The 17,072-nt window shown below is 38.8% G+C and overlaps 1 protein-coding gene across 3 annotated transcripts in view; it reads left to right on the top strand.

The window, feature by feature from the left end:
* Tulp4 (TUB like protein 4) overlaps nt 1-17,072 on the top strand; it is a 199,148-nt gene that overhangs the window by 138,002 nt on the left and 44,074 nt on the right. For all 3 annotated transcript variants that reach the window (XM_003468440.5, XM_063232955.1, XM_013151089.3), the window contains exons 4-6: nt 2,078-2,258; nt 4,571-4,705; nt 13,463-13,629. In XM_003468440.5, coding sequence (XP_003468488.1) covers nt 2,078-2,258; nt 4,571-4,705; nt 13,463-13,629 — 483 coding nt within the window. The remainder of the gene's footprint in view (nt 1-2,077; nt 2,259-4,570; nt 4,706-13,462; nt 13,630-17,072) is intronic.

The raw sequence follows: 17,072 nt of genomic DNA on the forward strand, positions 1-17,072 counted from the left end.
TTTTTCCTTTAAGTAGCATATGCTAATGAATTCATCACTACCACTGGGGTTGATTTAATTTAATTTAATTTAATTTAATTTAATTTAATTATTTTGTTGGTCGTAGGGACTGAACCCAAGGCTTTTGCACTGAGCTACATCCTAAGCCCTTTTGTTTTGAGACTTTTGGGGGAGATATTGTTTGATGTTTCATTCGTTTGTTTTTGAGACAGGATCTCCATAAGTTGTCAGACTGAGCTTGAACTTGGAATCATCCTGCCTCATCCTCTCAGGGTGCTAGTGTTAGAGGTGTACACCATCATGCCCCACTGCTTTAACCTTTTTAAATTGTTCATTCACTAAAGTATAGATCTTATATAAAGAAATGTTTGATGAGTGATTTATTCTAAAACAGCTGTGTAAATTCCATGCAGTTTTTACTACTTAAGCGAAATTTGTCTTGTAATTAGTCTCTCAGCTCTTCAGCATTTATGTTCTAAAATTGCCTTTTATCATTTATTTAAATTCATTCATTTTGCAAATATTCAGTGAGTGCCCATGTGTGCTCAAAAGTTTGGTCACATTCCAGGAATTCAGCTATGCAGTCTACTTCTAAGGAACTTAAACATTAAAATCTCAAGAACTGAAAGAAACAAGGATAAAGGGGCTGGGGATTTAGCTCAGTGGCTTAAGTGACTGCCTGGTAAGCACAAGGTCGTGAGTTCGATCTCAAGTACCCAAAAAAAAAAAAAAAGAAAGAAAGAAACAAGGATAAAAACCTATAGATAATTTCCCTTTATGTGAATTCTAGCCTTTCTAGTCAGACCACCCTGACTTGACCACTTAGGACCTTGTCAGCTCACTTGACCCCTTCTAAATTGTTTGTGTCTGTAAAATGGAGAAAATTATTATGTTTACTACAATGAGATGTTGATGGACTGACAAATCCCATTAGACACAAAAATACAGAATTTTTAAATGCAGGAAACTTAAGCAATCATATAAAGAAGATAGTACATGTCTTGTTTCTTTGGGTCCCAAGTTCCTAGCTGAATATCCAGCTGGGAACACACTCATGTCATATGATCTGTTCAGCACCTGTGAGGTGTCCCATGCAAGAGGACTGGCCCATGTAATCTACCCTGAAGCTTCTCTAGTTCTGTTCGTGCACCTGCCTACACCACCCCAGCACGTGCGTGTGTGTACTCTAAGATCAGATAATGCAAAGAAGTTCCCATGATTGGCCCTTAACACACTCAGGCATCAGGCTCATATGGAGCTCCTTCCTGTAATATGTGCCTGTTATTTAGATAGTTAATGAGGTAAAGCTTTTAGCATTATGCTTTGGCACAAAGTAAGCATTCAGTAATGTATTAACCCCATTCATACATCATTACAATGATTATTAACTCATTAATTGGCATTCTCCATATACATTAAAAATAAAACTATTTCAGAAGCATCTTGTTTTCCAAATATGGTTAGATAACATGTTTACATTACCAAATACATTTTCTTTTTAGTCAGATATAAACATTTTCTTCTAGATTTAAGAAAATCACAAGAAATCTCTAATGTGTCATTTTTCAGAAAAGTGAAAGAATGTTATCTTTTCTTAACCTTGGTTCAACTGAAAACCCCACAAAAATGAAGGAGATTTTGCAGATACAATTTGGAAATGTCCATACAACATAATATATTATGTTGTCAGTTGCAAATCAGTGTTAGAAATCTGTACTGGGTATGGTGACACACACCTGTAATCCCAGCACTCGGGAAACTGAGGAAGGAGAATTGCCATGAGTGTGAGGCCAACTGGGCTACCATAGCAAACTCAAAGCCAGGCTGAACTACGCAGTGAGACCCTGTCTCCAAAAAAAAAGAAAAAGAAAAAAGGATTAGAAAGGTCTAAAATTCTTGTACTGGTGGCTAAGCTTCTACTGCATAATATTTTGTGTCACCTCTTAACTGCCTTTTATTTTATTTATTTATTAGTTCTAAATACAGTTGTTCTCCTAAAACAAATTGAGGCAGTAAGGCTTGCTAGAAACCATAACACTCCCTCTCACTCAGTCAAGGGTCCTGCTCCCATTTGCAGGTGCTGTTTGGCACAGCTGATGGACAGGTGATTGTCATGGACTGCCATGGCAGGATGCTGGCCCATGTCCTCCTGCACCAGTTCGACGGAATCCTCAACATGTCCTGGAACTACCCTATCTTCCTGGTGGAAGACAGCAGCGAGAGTGACACAGACTCAGATGACTATTCCCCTCCCCAAGGTACCCAGTCTCTGGCCTTTCACTTTTCTTATCAATTTAAAAGAAAGGAATATAAGAATATTGAAGAATGAGCCAATTTAGAAAAGGAAGGGTCAAGGTCCTCATATCCAATTACTAGGAAGAGTTCTGTAACTAAAATGCAAGGCAGGACTGACTTAATCTCTCTTCTTGATGTTACTCTTTCTTCTATGCTCTTTCCTCCACATCACCTGTGGAGCTGCTTCGGGAGCTTAGGTTTTCCTAGATATAAAATGAGGCATATGACTCTTCCCGTGTTCTTGTAGTATTGTGGGGCTTAGATGTTTAATAAGAATAAAGAGAGCTGAAGATGAACAATTCTGTGCTAATTACAAACTTAATATGTGGTATAACTAAATCCCTAATGGTATTAAAGCCTATAGCTTTAGTTACATGAGAAGGGGATTAGTTTTGCCCACCAAAAGCTACCACTTGGGACTGGTACTCCATGTCCTTGTCTGTTCTTTTGACTTGTGCAGAAGCTGTTCCCCTTTTAAGGACAGAAGGAACTATTGTCCCTCTACAAGAGTCATTATGGTGGTGCTGTTGGTAGGGATCATTTCAGACACCTACCTCCTTCACTCTCAGCAGTTTTGTCTCTCAAATAAGAGACCGGAAAAAAAAAGGGGGTAGAGAAACACCATTGTTATACAGCTAGCCTTTGTCAGAGCTTTGCATTGACCCTTCGATAGTATTTCTTTCCTTGTACCCACCTCTTCAATTTTGTCTTTTAGAAAAATTATGATATTGTATAAGGGAATGGCTCCTTGATTAGAAGTAGTCACATTATTTCAGGCTTCTCTCCTGTGTCAGCACAGTCATGCTTCTGCTGTGTGCCCCTAAGTTTAAGAACATGCACTCAACAGTTTTGGGCTTTCTCTGTTATCATGGGGCATATCATCATATGAAAAGCTGGTTCAGGGCTCTTTTCCCCCACCACCATCAGTGTCTGTCTTCATATACATTTCCCTTTTCTCTCTTATCACAGAGAAGTGATGTATTGTACTTTTTAATTACATGCTTGTATGTGGACAAAGGTGTGGTTCCCATAAGAAAAAAAGTAAGATTGGCAGTAAAGAGAGTTTCTCATAGACACAAGTCAATTTGTGAGGTAACTATCCCTTTCCTTAGTGAATAATAGCCTTGAACAAAGTGTTGGTTCTATTTCTACAGCCTCAGTAATAAAGTCAGTATCTTCATAACGTGGACTCAGCATACTTTTAAAACAGAACTCCTCTGTAGTAAGTTGAATCTATATTTACTCATCCTTGTTTTATTACTGAGAAACAAGGGCTAGCAACTGAGTTTACAGAGCAAGTCTAGAGTCAAAGACAGCAGTCAGTCCTAATGCTCCTGTAACCAGGTAACCTCAGAATAAGTGAAGTACTTTAGATGACTAGTACTCATCTTTCAATTGTAATGGTATTCCTAGCAACCTAGAGGATTTGAGCAGAGAGCAAGGTGAAATACATTATCTTAGTATAAAACAAGAGTGGGATTAGGGTTTTCCTATGAACGTCAGACTTCCCTGATGGCTGTTGAAGGTGAGCTAAGCATGGCTCCAACACCTATAGAAGCCTTCTGAAAGAGCCTTGACTTACCAGGTGTATAGAGGAAATTTTATCTTTTCAACACATGTAAAAACCAGTCCACAGCCCGTTGTGCCTGAGTACTCCTTTGGAAGTAGTATTGTCTTTTTACACTGCCCATGAGTTGTGGAGGTAGCAGAGGGTTTTAAGGTCTGCACCCAACTTCAGCCTTCTTCCTAGGTCTGATGTCTGTTATGGCAAAAATTTAAGAAAGGAAGAACTGATTGTGGCTGCTATGCTGCTTATTGCCTGTAACATTCAGTGAAAGGACATTTAGTATTGAAAGCAACTTTTCTCTGTGTGTTAGACCAGAATTAAAAAGACATTCCTATCCCTCCTTCCATGCTTGAATATTGTATAACATTAAAATAATTTGTGTTTACATATCATTAGAAACTTAACATGTTAACATGTAAGTTAATGAATTTACTGTACCACTCTCACCACCTAAACAGTTGCCTCTACAGATAAATACTGCATGTCCTGTTTCTCATTCTAAAGGAGTCTATGTTAGTGATCCACTGGTGGCCTGTGTGACTCCCAAGTGGTACCAAGTGCTTACTTTATTTGGTTACAACCCAGTCCAGAATGAAATCTACATTATCAGGCAGTTTTTAAGGCATAATGCAAAAGTGCAGCATTGGGCACCTGGATTGGGTTTCATGCTTGTTGCCAGCTCTTAACTCTGTGCTTGTGTTTCCACAGATGGTCCTGCAGCATACCCCATCCCAGTACAGAACATCAAGCCTCTGCTCACTGTCAGCTTCACCTCAGGAGATATCAGCTTAATGAACAACTATGATGACCTGTCTCCCACTGTTATCCGCTCAGGGCTGAAAGGTACAAAATGCTGCTATGCTCCAGCTTCATGAATCAACTCCGCACAGTTTATCTTCTGGGTGGTGTCAAATACCCAATACTTATTAATTCTTGTCCTCTGCAGTGATCTCTTTGAGCTTAATGGAGTCTGTTAATGAAGATTATTGCCTTTAGCTTTCCTGCTTATCTGAAAAGTCTGTAGCTAGGCTTATCTTGAATGGCATTTCTGACTTTCAGTCTCCCATCTTCACCTGCCCTTTTCCTCACTCTGACAAGAAAGGCCCACCCAGGTACATGGTGTGTTGCATCTGGCACACACTGTGTCTGCATAGTACATGGATGGCAGTACCTGCTGTTCTGAAGCAGAGATGGTAAGCAAATCATCATTTACACAGAAGCCCCTGTAATTGTAAGAATCTGGCAGGCTTATTAAGGAACCAGTCATCAGGCAACAAACTTACCTTGAAAGACCTGCAGAGATTCTACAGTTGCCAGACCAGAGCATGGGTGCAAAGACCAGCAATCAAGTGCTGACATTTTCCAGATGAATGTTGTGAAATGTTGATATTGCAAGAGAAAACTAGGGGGCACAAGCATAGGGAATGTTTTTAGTTTTGCAATTCAAGAGTCTGACATTTGACCTTGATGTGTTATTTGAAATAAATAGTTTGTCTTTTCAGGGTTGAGTGATGCAATTTACAAAGACTTTACAATTTAATTCCTGGACTGCCATTGGTCTTTAATGTTAAAGGTACCTACTATGATATGAATGAGGAGGTGGTTATAAACCAGGACATTCTTGCAACTATTTACAGCACTGGCCATCAGTCTTGAGAATCACTGCCATGTGCTGCTGCTGCTGTTGCTTGTCTGAATTTTTCAGGAATCACAGTGACATAAAAAAGCCAAATCTATGTATGTAACTTTTGGTTGACAGGACTGTATTGCACCCATCTGCACAACCGCCAAAGCACTTACTAATCCTATTTTAAAACTATAAAGTATTTTTAGAAGCAAATTATATTTTCTCTTGGATATTCCATTCTGTAGTTTCAGAACAGGACTTGTAGGGAAGTATTTAACCTGTAAACTTCTTTGGGACAGAAACTATGTAGAAGTCCTTTGTTCCACAGATAGACAGCATTGGGAGCTGAGTAAGTGTTTTGGAACTGATAATGAAATTCCTGTGTTTTTCTGTAAATTATCTTGTGCATGGTCTGTCTTTCTTGGAGATAAAATATATAGATGGTCACCAGAAGTCCCCCTATGTATTTAATACTCTAAATTGCATTTTTCTTGAAAAAAAATCAAGTTTTAATGTTTTTTTTTATTTTTTGAGAACCTATCTCTAGGTTTAAAAAAATCCTAAATTTTATTTTCTATCAATTATCATTTGGTTCTTTTATTCTTTACAAAGTTTTCTCTTTTTGTTGTTGCTTTGTTTTGTTGTTTTTTTGAGACAGAGTCTCATTATATAGTTCAGGCTGGTCTCAAATTTGAAAGAATCCTCCTGCCTCAATTTTTGAGTGCTGGGATTATAGGTATGTAATACCACATCAAGATAAAAGGTATTTGTTTGTCTGTTTGTTTGTATTTTGAGGCAGGTTCTTAACTGTGTAGCTCAAACTGATCTGTAACACTTGATCCTCCTGCTTCAGCCTCCCAAAGTCCTAGGATTAGAAACAGGTGCCACCATACCCAGCTCATACTTTTCTAAGTATTATTCTGCCTTTAGAATGTAATTTTGTACTCTCTCAAATCACATTGTGTTGGAGCAGTTTCTAGCACATTCCTACCAAATGTGCAATATAGGAACAGGGACACACTAGAGAGGTAGCCCAAGTAGCCCTTCCAAATGTGAAGGTTTTTTAACTTAAATTGTACTTTAAAATTTAGCCAAATTGAGCATTCTGGTCTTTGCCTAACTAAAAATCTAAATCTAACCCAACATGTTTTTAATTATTTAGTCCTTTCTGGAATGGAGATGCATTTGTACTGTGTCTTCCTAATTTCAAAAAATTAGATTAAGTGAACTAGACACATTCAGTAGGTACCTTATTCAGGTGTTTTCTCTTTTGTTCTGTATATCACAATACTTGAAGGACTCAGTCTTATATATATATGAACAGCAGTAACTTTTGTTTTTGAAATTTATGTTTATATCCACTGTCTTATAGTCTATATTAGTAAGTACTGGGAAGAGAGAAGCAGAAATGCTATCAAAGATGGCCCTAGTCATCTATCCTATTATAGATGGGTTGGTCAGTTGTCTCATGAGGAAGACCAAAAGGATCTCTGATCACCTTGATCTTTCTCTATTACTGTCTCCAAGAACTTTTCCAGGGGAAGAGGGTGACTCATGATGCTTTTGTCACCAGGACTATAATTTGTGTCACATATATAACTTAGAGTTGTAGCTCTCTCCTTCTCCCTATGACCAGCTACCTGCTCTACTACCTGTCCCCTCCTTTTCACTGCAGATCCTATTGGGCAGGGACAACTCTGGAGGGCAGCTCTGATTTTGCTTTGCAGCCATTGATGATAAAGTTGCCTAAAGAAGTAGGCTCCTGAGTAACTTAGCTTTGAGGACATCTACACATCATAAAAGCAGTAATGAGTTAGTTTAGGCATTGAGGGTTTTACCCATTGTTGTGACTTTTATATTGTTCTTGGGGAAAAATAATTCCTTTATTAGATCTGATCCTGTTAACCAAACCAGCACATATCTCAGAGTTAGAGCCACTTTTCTCTCATTTTGTCCCACACGGGTCTTGAAATGAAAGCAACCAAACCTTCAGGCTTTGTTTCTTTGTTTTGCAATTTCTCCTTTTATTCATTTAACCAACACTAAAAAATCAAGTGTGAGTGTTGTGTTGGTTTGGTTTATGGTCTGTGTGTTAGTTACTTTTTTCTCATTGCTGAGTCAAAAATAACTCAGTACCTGAAATTAGGGAAGGAAAAGTTTATCTCACAGCTCATGGAGGTTTCAGTCCCATACTCAGCTGGCTCCCAAGGCAGAGTGGCACATGGCAGAGGGCAATAGTTCATGACAACGGAAGACAGCAAAAACAAGAGCAAAAAGGAAGAGCATTGAGAGAAGACTCTTTCTGTCCCTTATATTATATATAGGCCACACCCAATTGAGTATAGCACTCATGCCCATAGTCCCAGCATTGGACATTGAATTATTCACATATTCTATTTTTTTTTTTTTTTTTTTTTTTTTGTCTTTTTCCTTTTCATCGGTACCGGGGATTGAACTCACAACTGCCTGCTTGCAAGGCAGGCGCTTATGCCTCTGAGCTAAATCCCCAGCCCCTATTCACATATTCTAGAAGCCTGCCATCATGACTGCATGAGGCTTTGGGGAGACATCCAGACATAAACCATAACAGCTTGGTTTTGTTTTTGAGGCAAAGTCTCTCTGTGTAATCCATACTGGCCTTGAATTTGCAGTTTGCCAGTTTGGAAGCCTCAGCCTTCCAAATCCTTGAATTACAGATATGTACCACTACACTTGGTTTTCAAGAGAGAATTTTTGAGGTAAGGCACCCCAGTGGCCCGCCTCTTCCAGCTGGGCTCCCCCTCCTCCAGCATTCGGCTGATAACTGCCATCAACCAGTGGAGATCTCCGTGAGCCAGAAGCACTGCAGCTTAGCACAGGGCTTTTCAGATGGAAACCAGAGCGTGTGAGCCAGGAGCACTGCAGCTTAGCACAGGGCTTTTCAGATAGAAACCAGAGCAGGGACATTCAATACCAGGAGCTTCAGGAGAGTTATAGGACAACTGCTAAATAAAGCATTTGTTTATTTCTTCTAGGTTGTATCTTTGAATGAAATCTTTAGGAATTTAAGCAAAGTCATTTCACAAACCATGGAAAGAGATATTAGAGGTTTGTTTTAATAAACTAAGCAGACATAGCTTACAAAAAGTTTCTGATTATGTGCAGGCTGGTTTATCCTCTTCTTTTTCCTAGTATATCTGAAAAATGAAGGACAATTTGCTTTTACTTTGATTTTCTCACAAATTTGACTATCTTAAATCCCAACCATAGGAATTCAGTCCCTGTAGAGTACACACTAACTTTGGTTAACACTGAACAATCCTAAATTATTCTTTCTTACTCCTTATTCCTGAGTTCCTCTTGTCAGGGTCTTATGCTACAGCCCATTCCCTGCTAATTGGAGTGACTACCTTTTTGACCAAGAATAGTCAGTACGGAGTACAGAGGAGCCCACATTGGTTGCTTATTCCTTGATGCTGCTAATTCTGTAATTAATAGAACAAAAATCACAGTATTATGTGTAACCTATTCTTTCTGAAAGAGTGGCTTGCATTCATGGATAATAGCTGTCTCAGTATTTTGCTGGCACATGTTTGGACTCATTCTCACTTGTGCATGTTGGACTGTGTTGAGACCAATGGTGCCTGGACAAAACTACTTTTTAACATAATTAAGACAATCTTTAAAAAAAAAAAGAATAATACAAGCCAGGTAATCATAGTTCTCTATGAGGCTGAAGTATGAGGATGGCAAGTTTGAGCCCAACCTGGGCAATTTAACAACCTAATGAGCCCTGTCTCAAAATAAAGGAGTTGGGTTGGTGGCATATGCCTGTAATCCCAGCCCTATAGAAGGCTGAAGCAAGGATCTTAGCAAGACTGTCTCAAAAAGAAAGAGGACTATAAGGATATAGGTCAGTGTGAAGGACTTACATACAAACAAATGCTCTGAGTTTCAATCATCAGTACTGACAAAAAAATTATAATTGTTATAGTTCCTCACTGAAAGTTGGATGAGGAGAACTGCGAATTTAGTGCTTGGGAGTGACAGAAATAGAGATATGATATGTTGTGATCTGTACCATATCACAGCAGCATTCCTATTTAAGAACTCAGACTGTCTTGTTGTTAACACTTTGACTGTTGCTATTCATTGCTTCTCCTTTTGGTTTCCTTGTGTAACTAATATTGCCATCCAGAGAAAATCATTTCAGTTTTGTGATCATGATCAGGCTTTTCTCTTGACTAGATCTGGCATTGAATATGCTAGAGTAATGTTAATATATGCATAAATCCTCCAGCTTCTTTCTTCACCTTAAAAATCTTGAATAAGACACACAGAGCATTGAACTGATTCTTTATTTTTTAATTTTTTGATTTTTATTTAAATTCATTTATACAGAAAAAGTCCTTTTGTTTATGCTTTCACAATTTCAGATGAATAGAGGTTTTTCATTCTACATTTGTGTATTACTATGTCAATTTAGCCCTCTGTTTCTGCTCTGGCTGAGTTGATGCGAAAGCCCTGAACTGGGGGGCCAGCTTGCCTCAGGGAACGCTCTCCAATTTTGAGGGGAAGTGGAAGAGTATTAGTGACTTCAGACTGCACTGGTACTAACACTGTGTCTTGGTTACTTTTCCACTTATTGCTGAGACAAAATACCTGACACCCAAAATGAGGGAAGGAAAAGTTTATTTAGCTTATAGTTTTTGGAGGTTTGATTTCATATTCATCTGGCTTCAAGGGAGGGTGGCATGGTTAAGAGGCAGCTGTTAATAGCAGCCACAAGCAACAAGAAAGAAAAGGGAAAGTCACATATTCTTCCCTCACTTATATTGTATGCTGGCTACCCACCCCTTGGTGGGTACAGCATTCCACTGCCAATCCCAGCACTAGACAATAACTAATCACAAATGCTAGACTCAGCTGCCTTCTGAAGGCTTTCCAAGACTGCATGAGACTTTGGGGGGCCACCCAGACACCATAACAGAACTATAACATTCCACCCTTGGCCCCCCCAAAGACTCATGTATATCCTTTTATGCAAAAGACTTTTAGTCCCTCTCCAAGAGTTGCCAAAATCCTAACAGTTTCAGCATTGCTGAAAAGTCTAAGTCCCAAGTCTCCTCTGAGAACCAAGGCAAACTCTTAGCTATAATTCCCTGTACCAATAAAAACAAAATGAAACACTTCCAGCATACAATGGTACAAGATAAACATTACCATTTAAAAAGGTACAGAGGGATACAAAGGATTGAAACCAAAACAAGTCCAAAATTCAGCAGGGCAAATATTAAGTCCTGGAGTTCCATGTGCTCAGCATCTAAAGCAATATGGTTGTGAGCTCCAAAAGGCTTGAGTGACTCCAACCTTACGGCACTTTTGGTGGTTGTAGCTCCCATGGCTTCTCTCTTAGGCCCCCTTTGCTTGCTCCTTGAAGATTTCCTTAGATGATCCACTCTCCTGACTTTTCCTAACTTCTGGGTTCTCCATCATACCTTTGGCTTCACACTCACAGTTTCACACACTGCCCTCTCAAGGGCACAATGTCGGGCTTCCCAGGCCCTCTGAAATCAGGGTGGAAGCCTTTTTAACCTCAGAACTTGTGCATTCTGTATGTGCTTAAAACCAACACCATACTGGATGCCACCAAGGACTGCTGCCAGCTGGCGCAGTAGCCAGGCCTTCCTCTTGGCTGTGGGATTCTAGTGCCTGGATGACTGGGCACTCTTAACCTGATTTTGAGGAACAAATTCTCTATGTTGCCTCCATTCTGGTATGGCCTGGTGGAACCTGGTGTGACCACCACCATTTTGAAACCTCTGTGGCCACCACTGTCATTCTGGAACATGGAAGTCTATGGCTTTATCCTCCAAGAAAAATCTTTCACTTTTGTAGTTTTGAGTCTGCAAAGCATGGGGACGTACTGTAGCTGGTGATGCCCTAAGGTGATCTTTTTTATTCTCTTCCTTCTCAACAATAGAGACCTCACCTCTATCTTTGCAGTCCACAGCTTTACTGGAGCTTTTTACTTCGCCAAATTCACAGTGTTCAGATCATTCTACTGGGCTCTTTGCTCTTGATTCACAACATAAATCTGGCTAAAATTCCCCAACAATAGCCATACTATCACCTCAATGTTCAACTGCCTTGAAATTTCTTCTGCCAGATTAATTAGTCCACTGCTCTTAACCTCAGTCTCAGGCAAAGTCTCTGGACATGAGCAAAATGTAGACAAACTTTCTGCCAAACAATAACACACATTGTCTGGATGCCAATAACCAGTGAGGTCCTTCTTCCTGGCAGAAACCTCCCGAGCCTGATCTTTACTGATTTTCTGCTCTTCTGAGCTCTGACCAGAATCTCCTGTGTAGAACAGCCTAAGGAGTTCCAGGTCTCCTCCTTCAGGCAGCATTTCCAAACTCTCCCACAAGCCATTCCCAAAATCTGTGAACCACATAGTCAGGTACAGTTCCAGGAACAACCCCACTCTACTGGTACCAAATTCTGTCTTGGTTACTTTTCTCTCATTACTGAGTCAAAATACCTGATGGCCAAAATTAGGGAAGGAAATGTTTATTTAGCTTACAGTTTTTGGAGGTTTCAGTCCATACTTAGCTGGCTCCAAAGTGGGGTGGCATGGCATAGAATCAGCCATTTGTGGCAGTGGCAGGTACCAAAGGCAACAAGAGCAAAAAGCACAAAAGAGAAAATCACACCTTCCTCTCTTATATTGTATGCTGGCTACCCACCTCTGGCTGAGTACAGCACTCACATGACAAATCCCAACACTAAATAATGAACCAATCACAAATGCTAGATTCATTTGCCTCCATGATTGCTTGAAGCTTTGGGAGGACACCCAGACACAAGCTATAACACACTGGAATCATTTCCATACATGAAACAGAGAAGCATTATGATCACTTGTGATTGGACAGAGAATAGAGCTGATAAATTCTAGCCCTAGCTCTGAAATATATACTGGACATATCAGAGCACCTTCTTGAAATTCAGACCAGTCTCTGCAAAATGATGCTTGGATCTAGATTTCAGACATCTCTGTGTAAGACAGATTATGACTTTAGGATCTTAAGAAAAAGCAATTGCCATGAATCTTTTACCAACAAAAACGGAGTAATTGGGATAAGCAAACCATTAGCAGCAATTTGACAGTTATTGGCTTATAGGTGATCATTGCATTTCCATTGTGAATGTTTGTTTGACAAATATTACCTACACCTAGCAGGAATATTTATCTTCTTTTACAATGATGTTTCATTGATGATGTGCTATAACATTATCAAGTATCAAATTAAATTCAGGGCCTTCATATGTCTGTATGTCCAATATCTCATTTTTATCTACCTACTTGCACCCAGATAGCAAATGAATAAATTTGGACTTTGCTTTTTCCTTTAATTTTTTAATTTGGCTTATTAACTTTTTATTTTGAGCATTTAAAATGCTTTCAGTTCCCTCTGAAAGTGATGGACACAGTGGGAAAGCACTAATACAAGGTGTTGTACAGGCATAGGTTGTCTTATTTAAATTGCTTTTAAAAACAGTTTTACAATCTCATTTATAGGAACACTGGTATTGGAGGTTGGTATTTAATATGCCAACTTTCTCCCTTACTGCTCATCTTTCCCTTCCTTTTTCTTCTTATTCAGTGGCATCTCATTGTGTTGCCCAAGCTGGCCTCAAACTTTCAATAGTCCTGACTTAGCCACCCAAGTAGCTGAGATTATAGTTATGCACCTCAGTCCCTAGCTTTAACAAACCAACTTTATTATGCTTGGGTTTCTACCTCACTTAGTTAAGTTTCCAAGGAACTGCAGTCCCCATTCATGTCTTCAAAGATAAGGATCATTGTTACCTTCATAAGCGAGAAGGAAAGAAACCACTATTGTATTTGCTTATGTATCCATGGTTGTAATTTCTGAAGAAACATAACGGCATGTTCCCACGCTTATTGTTCTGTGTGGTTTCAGAGGTGGTGGCCCAGTGGTGCACACAGGGAGACTTACTGGCGGTTGCTGGGATGGAGAGGCAGACTCAGCTCAGTGAGCTCCCCAATGGACCTCTTCTAAAGAGTGCCATGGTGAAGTTCTACAATGTTCGAGGGGAGCACATCTTTACACTGGACACACTTGTACAGGTAAGTATATTCTTAAACTCCACTCTTACTGTGTAGCTGGTTCTGGTAAATATTTGTGAATTGATTTGTCTTTTTTTTTTTTTTTTAACTTAAATGAATTGTGTATAAACCAAGGGAAACAAGAAAAAAAGCAAGGTTTACCTTTTAACCAGAATGCTTTATTTCATTTCACAGTCACATAAGTGGATAGCAAATAAGCCAAATGAGCTGGTATTGATCAGCAGTCTACAGAAGAAATCAGACATTTTTAAAAGTAAACACTAAATCTTTATTTACTTGTAAGGAAGAAAAAATAATTGTCATGAGTTCTTAGCTTGGACTACTTGTACAGGCAGATTAACAAAAGAATGTTTACTAACATGTATACCTCTTTTAGATTCTGAGAAATAACCCAGAGAAATGAGTAAATCTGTATAGATCTCCTAGAGTTATCATAGACTTCAGACTTAAGTATTTTATTTTCCCCAGTCCACAGCAACCACCATTTTATACTCTTTTTGTGAGTTTAAATACCTCATATATGTATATAGACTGGTTTATTTCACTTAGTACAATGTTCTCATGGTTTATTGATACTGTAGCATGTGCCAAAATTCTTTCGTTCCTAAGGCTCGATACTACTCCATTGTGTGAATACAGAACATTTTATTCACCCTTTCGTGCATATACAGATATTTGGGTTGTTTCCAGCTGTTGGTTGTTGTGAATAATGCTACTCTGAACATGGCCAAATAAATACTTCTTTGAGAGCCTTCTTTAATTCCTTTGGATATGTACCCAGAAGTAGAATTCTGGATCATAAGATAATTCAATTCTGTCTTCAGTTTTTTTGATGACCCATCATAGTATTCTCCACAGTGGCCACATTGTTATACATTCCTGCCAGGATTGTACAAGGATTTTAGTTTGTCTATGTCCTTGCTAACACTTGTTAATAGTAGCCATCTTATTGAGTGTGAGGTGATATTTCATTATGATTCTGATAATTAGTATACTGACCATCTTTTATATTTTTACTGGCCATTTGTATATCTGTAGAAAAATGTCTGTTCAAGGAGTTCTTTTTTTGGTCCATTTAATACATTATTTGTTACTGTTTTTGCTGAGTCAGATTTAAATATATCATTTACAGTGTAATATCTTTTGGGCAAAAAGCATGATTGCTTAAGCCTCTAGCAAACATTCTGAAAGGCTACTATCTGGGTAGCACTGAGCTTTACATTGTAATATTTAGGAACTGAACATGGATGATACACTCCATGCCTCCTAGGGTGTTGGAAGCCAGTTAAGACAGGCAAATAATCACATAAATGCTTTTGATTTTAAAGTAGAACTGTATACTAGGTGTTGTAACTTGGAAGAAAGGAATTTTAGTAAAACTTGATTTTTATGGGTATTTTTCTAGCTCTACCTGGTCCCTCTTTTCTCACTGAGCAGTTCTCAGGCAATTTCAACCATTCTTGCAACTTTAGTTACTATCTTTAGTAAGGTCTGGAGCCTAGGAAAGAGAACTATAAAGACCTATCTCATTATTTCACATACCCATCTCATAAGCACGCCAACATGATCAGTCCTCATGTTCTCCCCTCCCAGATAGGTTCCACTCATCCCTATCATCTATCAGCTACTCCAGCCACAAACCAAGCCAGCCAGATTCTTCTGTCTTGTCCATTCCCCTGCCCATGAATTCCAGTAGATGTTTTTACCTTCTAGATATTTCAGCATCTTTTTTGTGTGTATGAGCCAGTATCCTAGTTGAAGCTATCATCTTTTCATTTGTAGTGTTAATTTTATTCATTTCCCTTCTAAACTATTTTTCACTTGGTAGACAGTCTTTTTAAAATCATTAGTCAAATCAGTTGCTTACTGAATTAAGGATAAAGTCCCCAGTCTCTTGAACCTTAGAGATCTCCACTGTCATCCTCTCTAGAATTAGCTTTTACTACTCTGTCCTCCAACCCTGACATTCTTCATTCTTCTCCTCCTCTCTTGTTCCAGATACTTCTGTGCTTCTGTCTGAACAGATACATCACTACTATAGAGGCCAGCCTGTTGAGTTATGCTCATTATCCCCTGTCATTTTAGTTTTGATGATGTTCATCAAATGTCATTATTCCTTGAAGGTCTATTTCAAGGTAATTGAAAGCAGACTCCTATCTGTGGTGCCTTACCCATAATAGGCATTCAGTAAATGAGGATATCATTGAATGAAAAAGCTACTTAAACAAACTTGCAACCTACATGTAAAATGCTAGGGCTGCATCTATACTTGGATGGTTGTGCTGGTCATAGAGCAATTTCAGTGTAGCATGAATTAGGGAAATACACATTTACTGTTTTAGATACCTGCCCTCAGCAAAGCTAGTAAATATTTTCACTTGGAACTGATACTGTTCCAGAACTCATTACCATCATACCCTCTCTAGCCTATCAGTCCTGCTTCAGATTTATTGGAAGGTTCTTCCCACAAACCCTCACTAGACCTTGCATCCTCTCTTCTCTGGCTTCCCCAGTCTCATCTAAAGCATCCTCCTTTGTATCACCATATGCCAGCTAGTCTGTCTGCCTTGCTGTGCCTTAACTATGTCATCTTGAGCTTTTTCTCTGCTGTTTGTAAAGAGTGTATGTTACTGGCCCTTTTTCAGTCCAACTCCTCTTCATCCATAGGTCCTAGCTCAGGTCTCACCTACCAGGAAAAGCTCTCTCTGATGTGCTTACTCTTTCTATGGTACTTTACTCCTTCAGAGCTATGTTGTGTTTTATTATACTAATTCTGCCTTTGTAGTTACCAGATTTTGAAATTCTTTTGTTATCTGCTTGTTTCATAAAGGGCCTGAGTAAAGCAACCTCACATATCTTAACCACCATATTCTATTTCAGAACCGTTCATGGTAGAGTGTCTGGAAGCAGCTGTTGAATGAATAACATCTTATTGCTGTGCCTTGCTTTACATGATTCCGAGGAATAATATAAATTGATTTTTGCCATCTGTATTAGTTACTTTTTTTAGTTACTGGTAATCATAACATGATTTCTCTTTTTGAAAAACTAATAATAAGTTACTTTTAGAAATAAAATATAGTTTGAATATGCAAAAAGCTTCAACAGAAAATAAGAAAGTTCTTTAGGAACAAATGTGTCAGGTGATCAATGAATGGCTCTCTTATTCCATTCAGGCAGCTGCTATAGCAAAGTGCTTTCATTGGATAGTTTATAAATAATAGAAATTTATCTCACAGTTCTGAATGCTTGGAAGTTGAAGCTCAAGACAGCAGTAGCTTCAGCCTTTAGTGAAGGTTCACACTCTGGTCCATAGGTGGGTTCTTGTTGCTGTGTTCTTACATGGCTTAAGAGATAGAGAGTTGTCATAACTTAGTCACTTTCCAGAAAGCCCTGCCTCTTAGTACAACCACAGTGGGGACTGGATTTCAATTTGGAAAGAT

This window comes from Cavia porcellus, unplaced genomic scaffold (genome assembly GCF_034190915.1).
Source record: "Cavia porcellus strain 051 isolate PalLab524CR breed Dunkin Hartley unplaced genomic scaffold, mCavPor4.1 scaffold_22, whole genome shotgun sequence".
Taxonomy (NCBI): domain Eukaryota; kingdom Metazoa; phylum Chordata; class Mammalia; order Rodentia; family Caviidae; genus Cavia; species Cavia porcellus.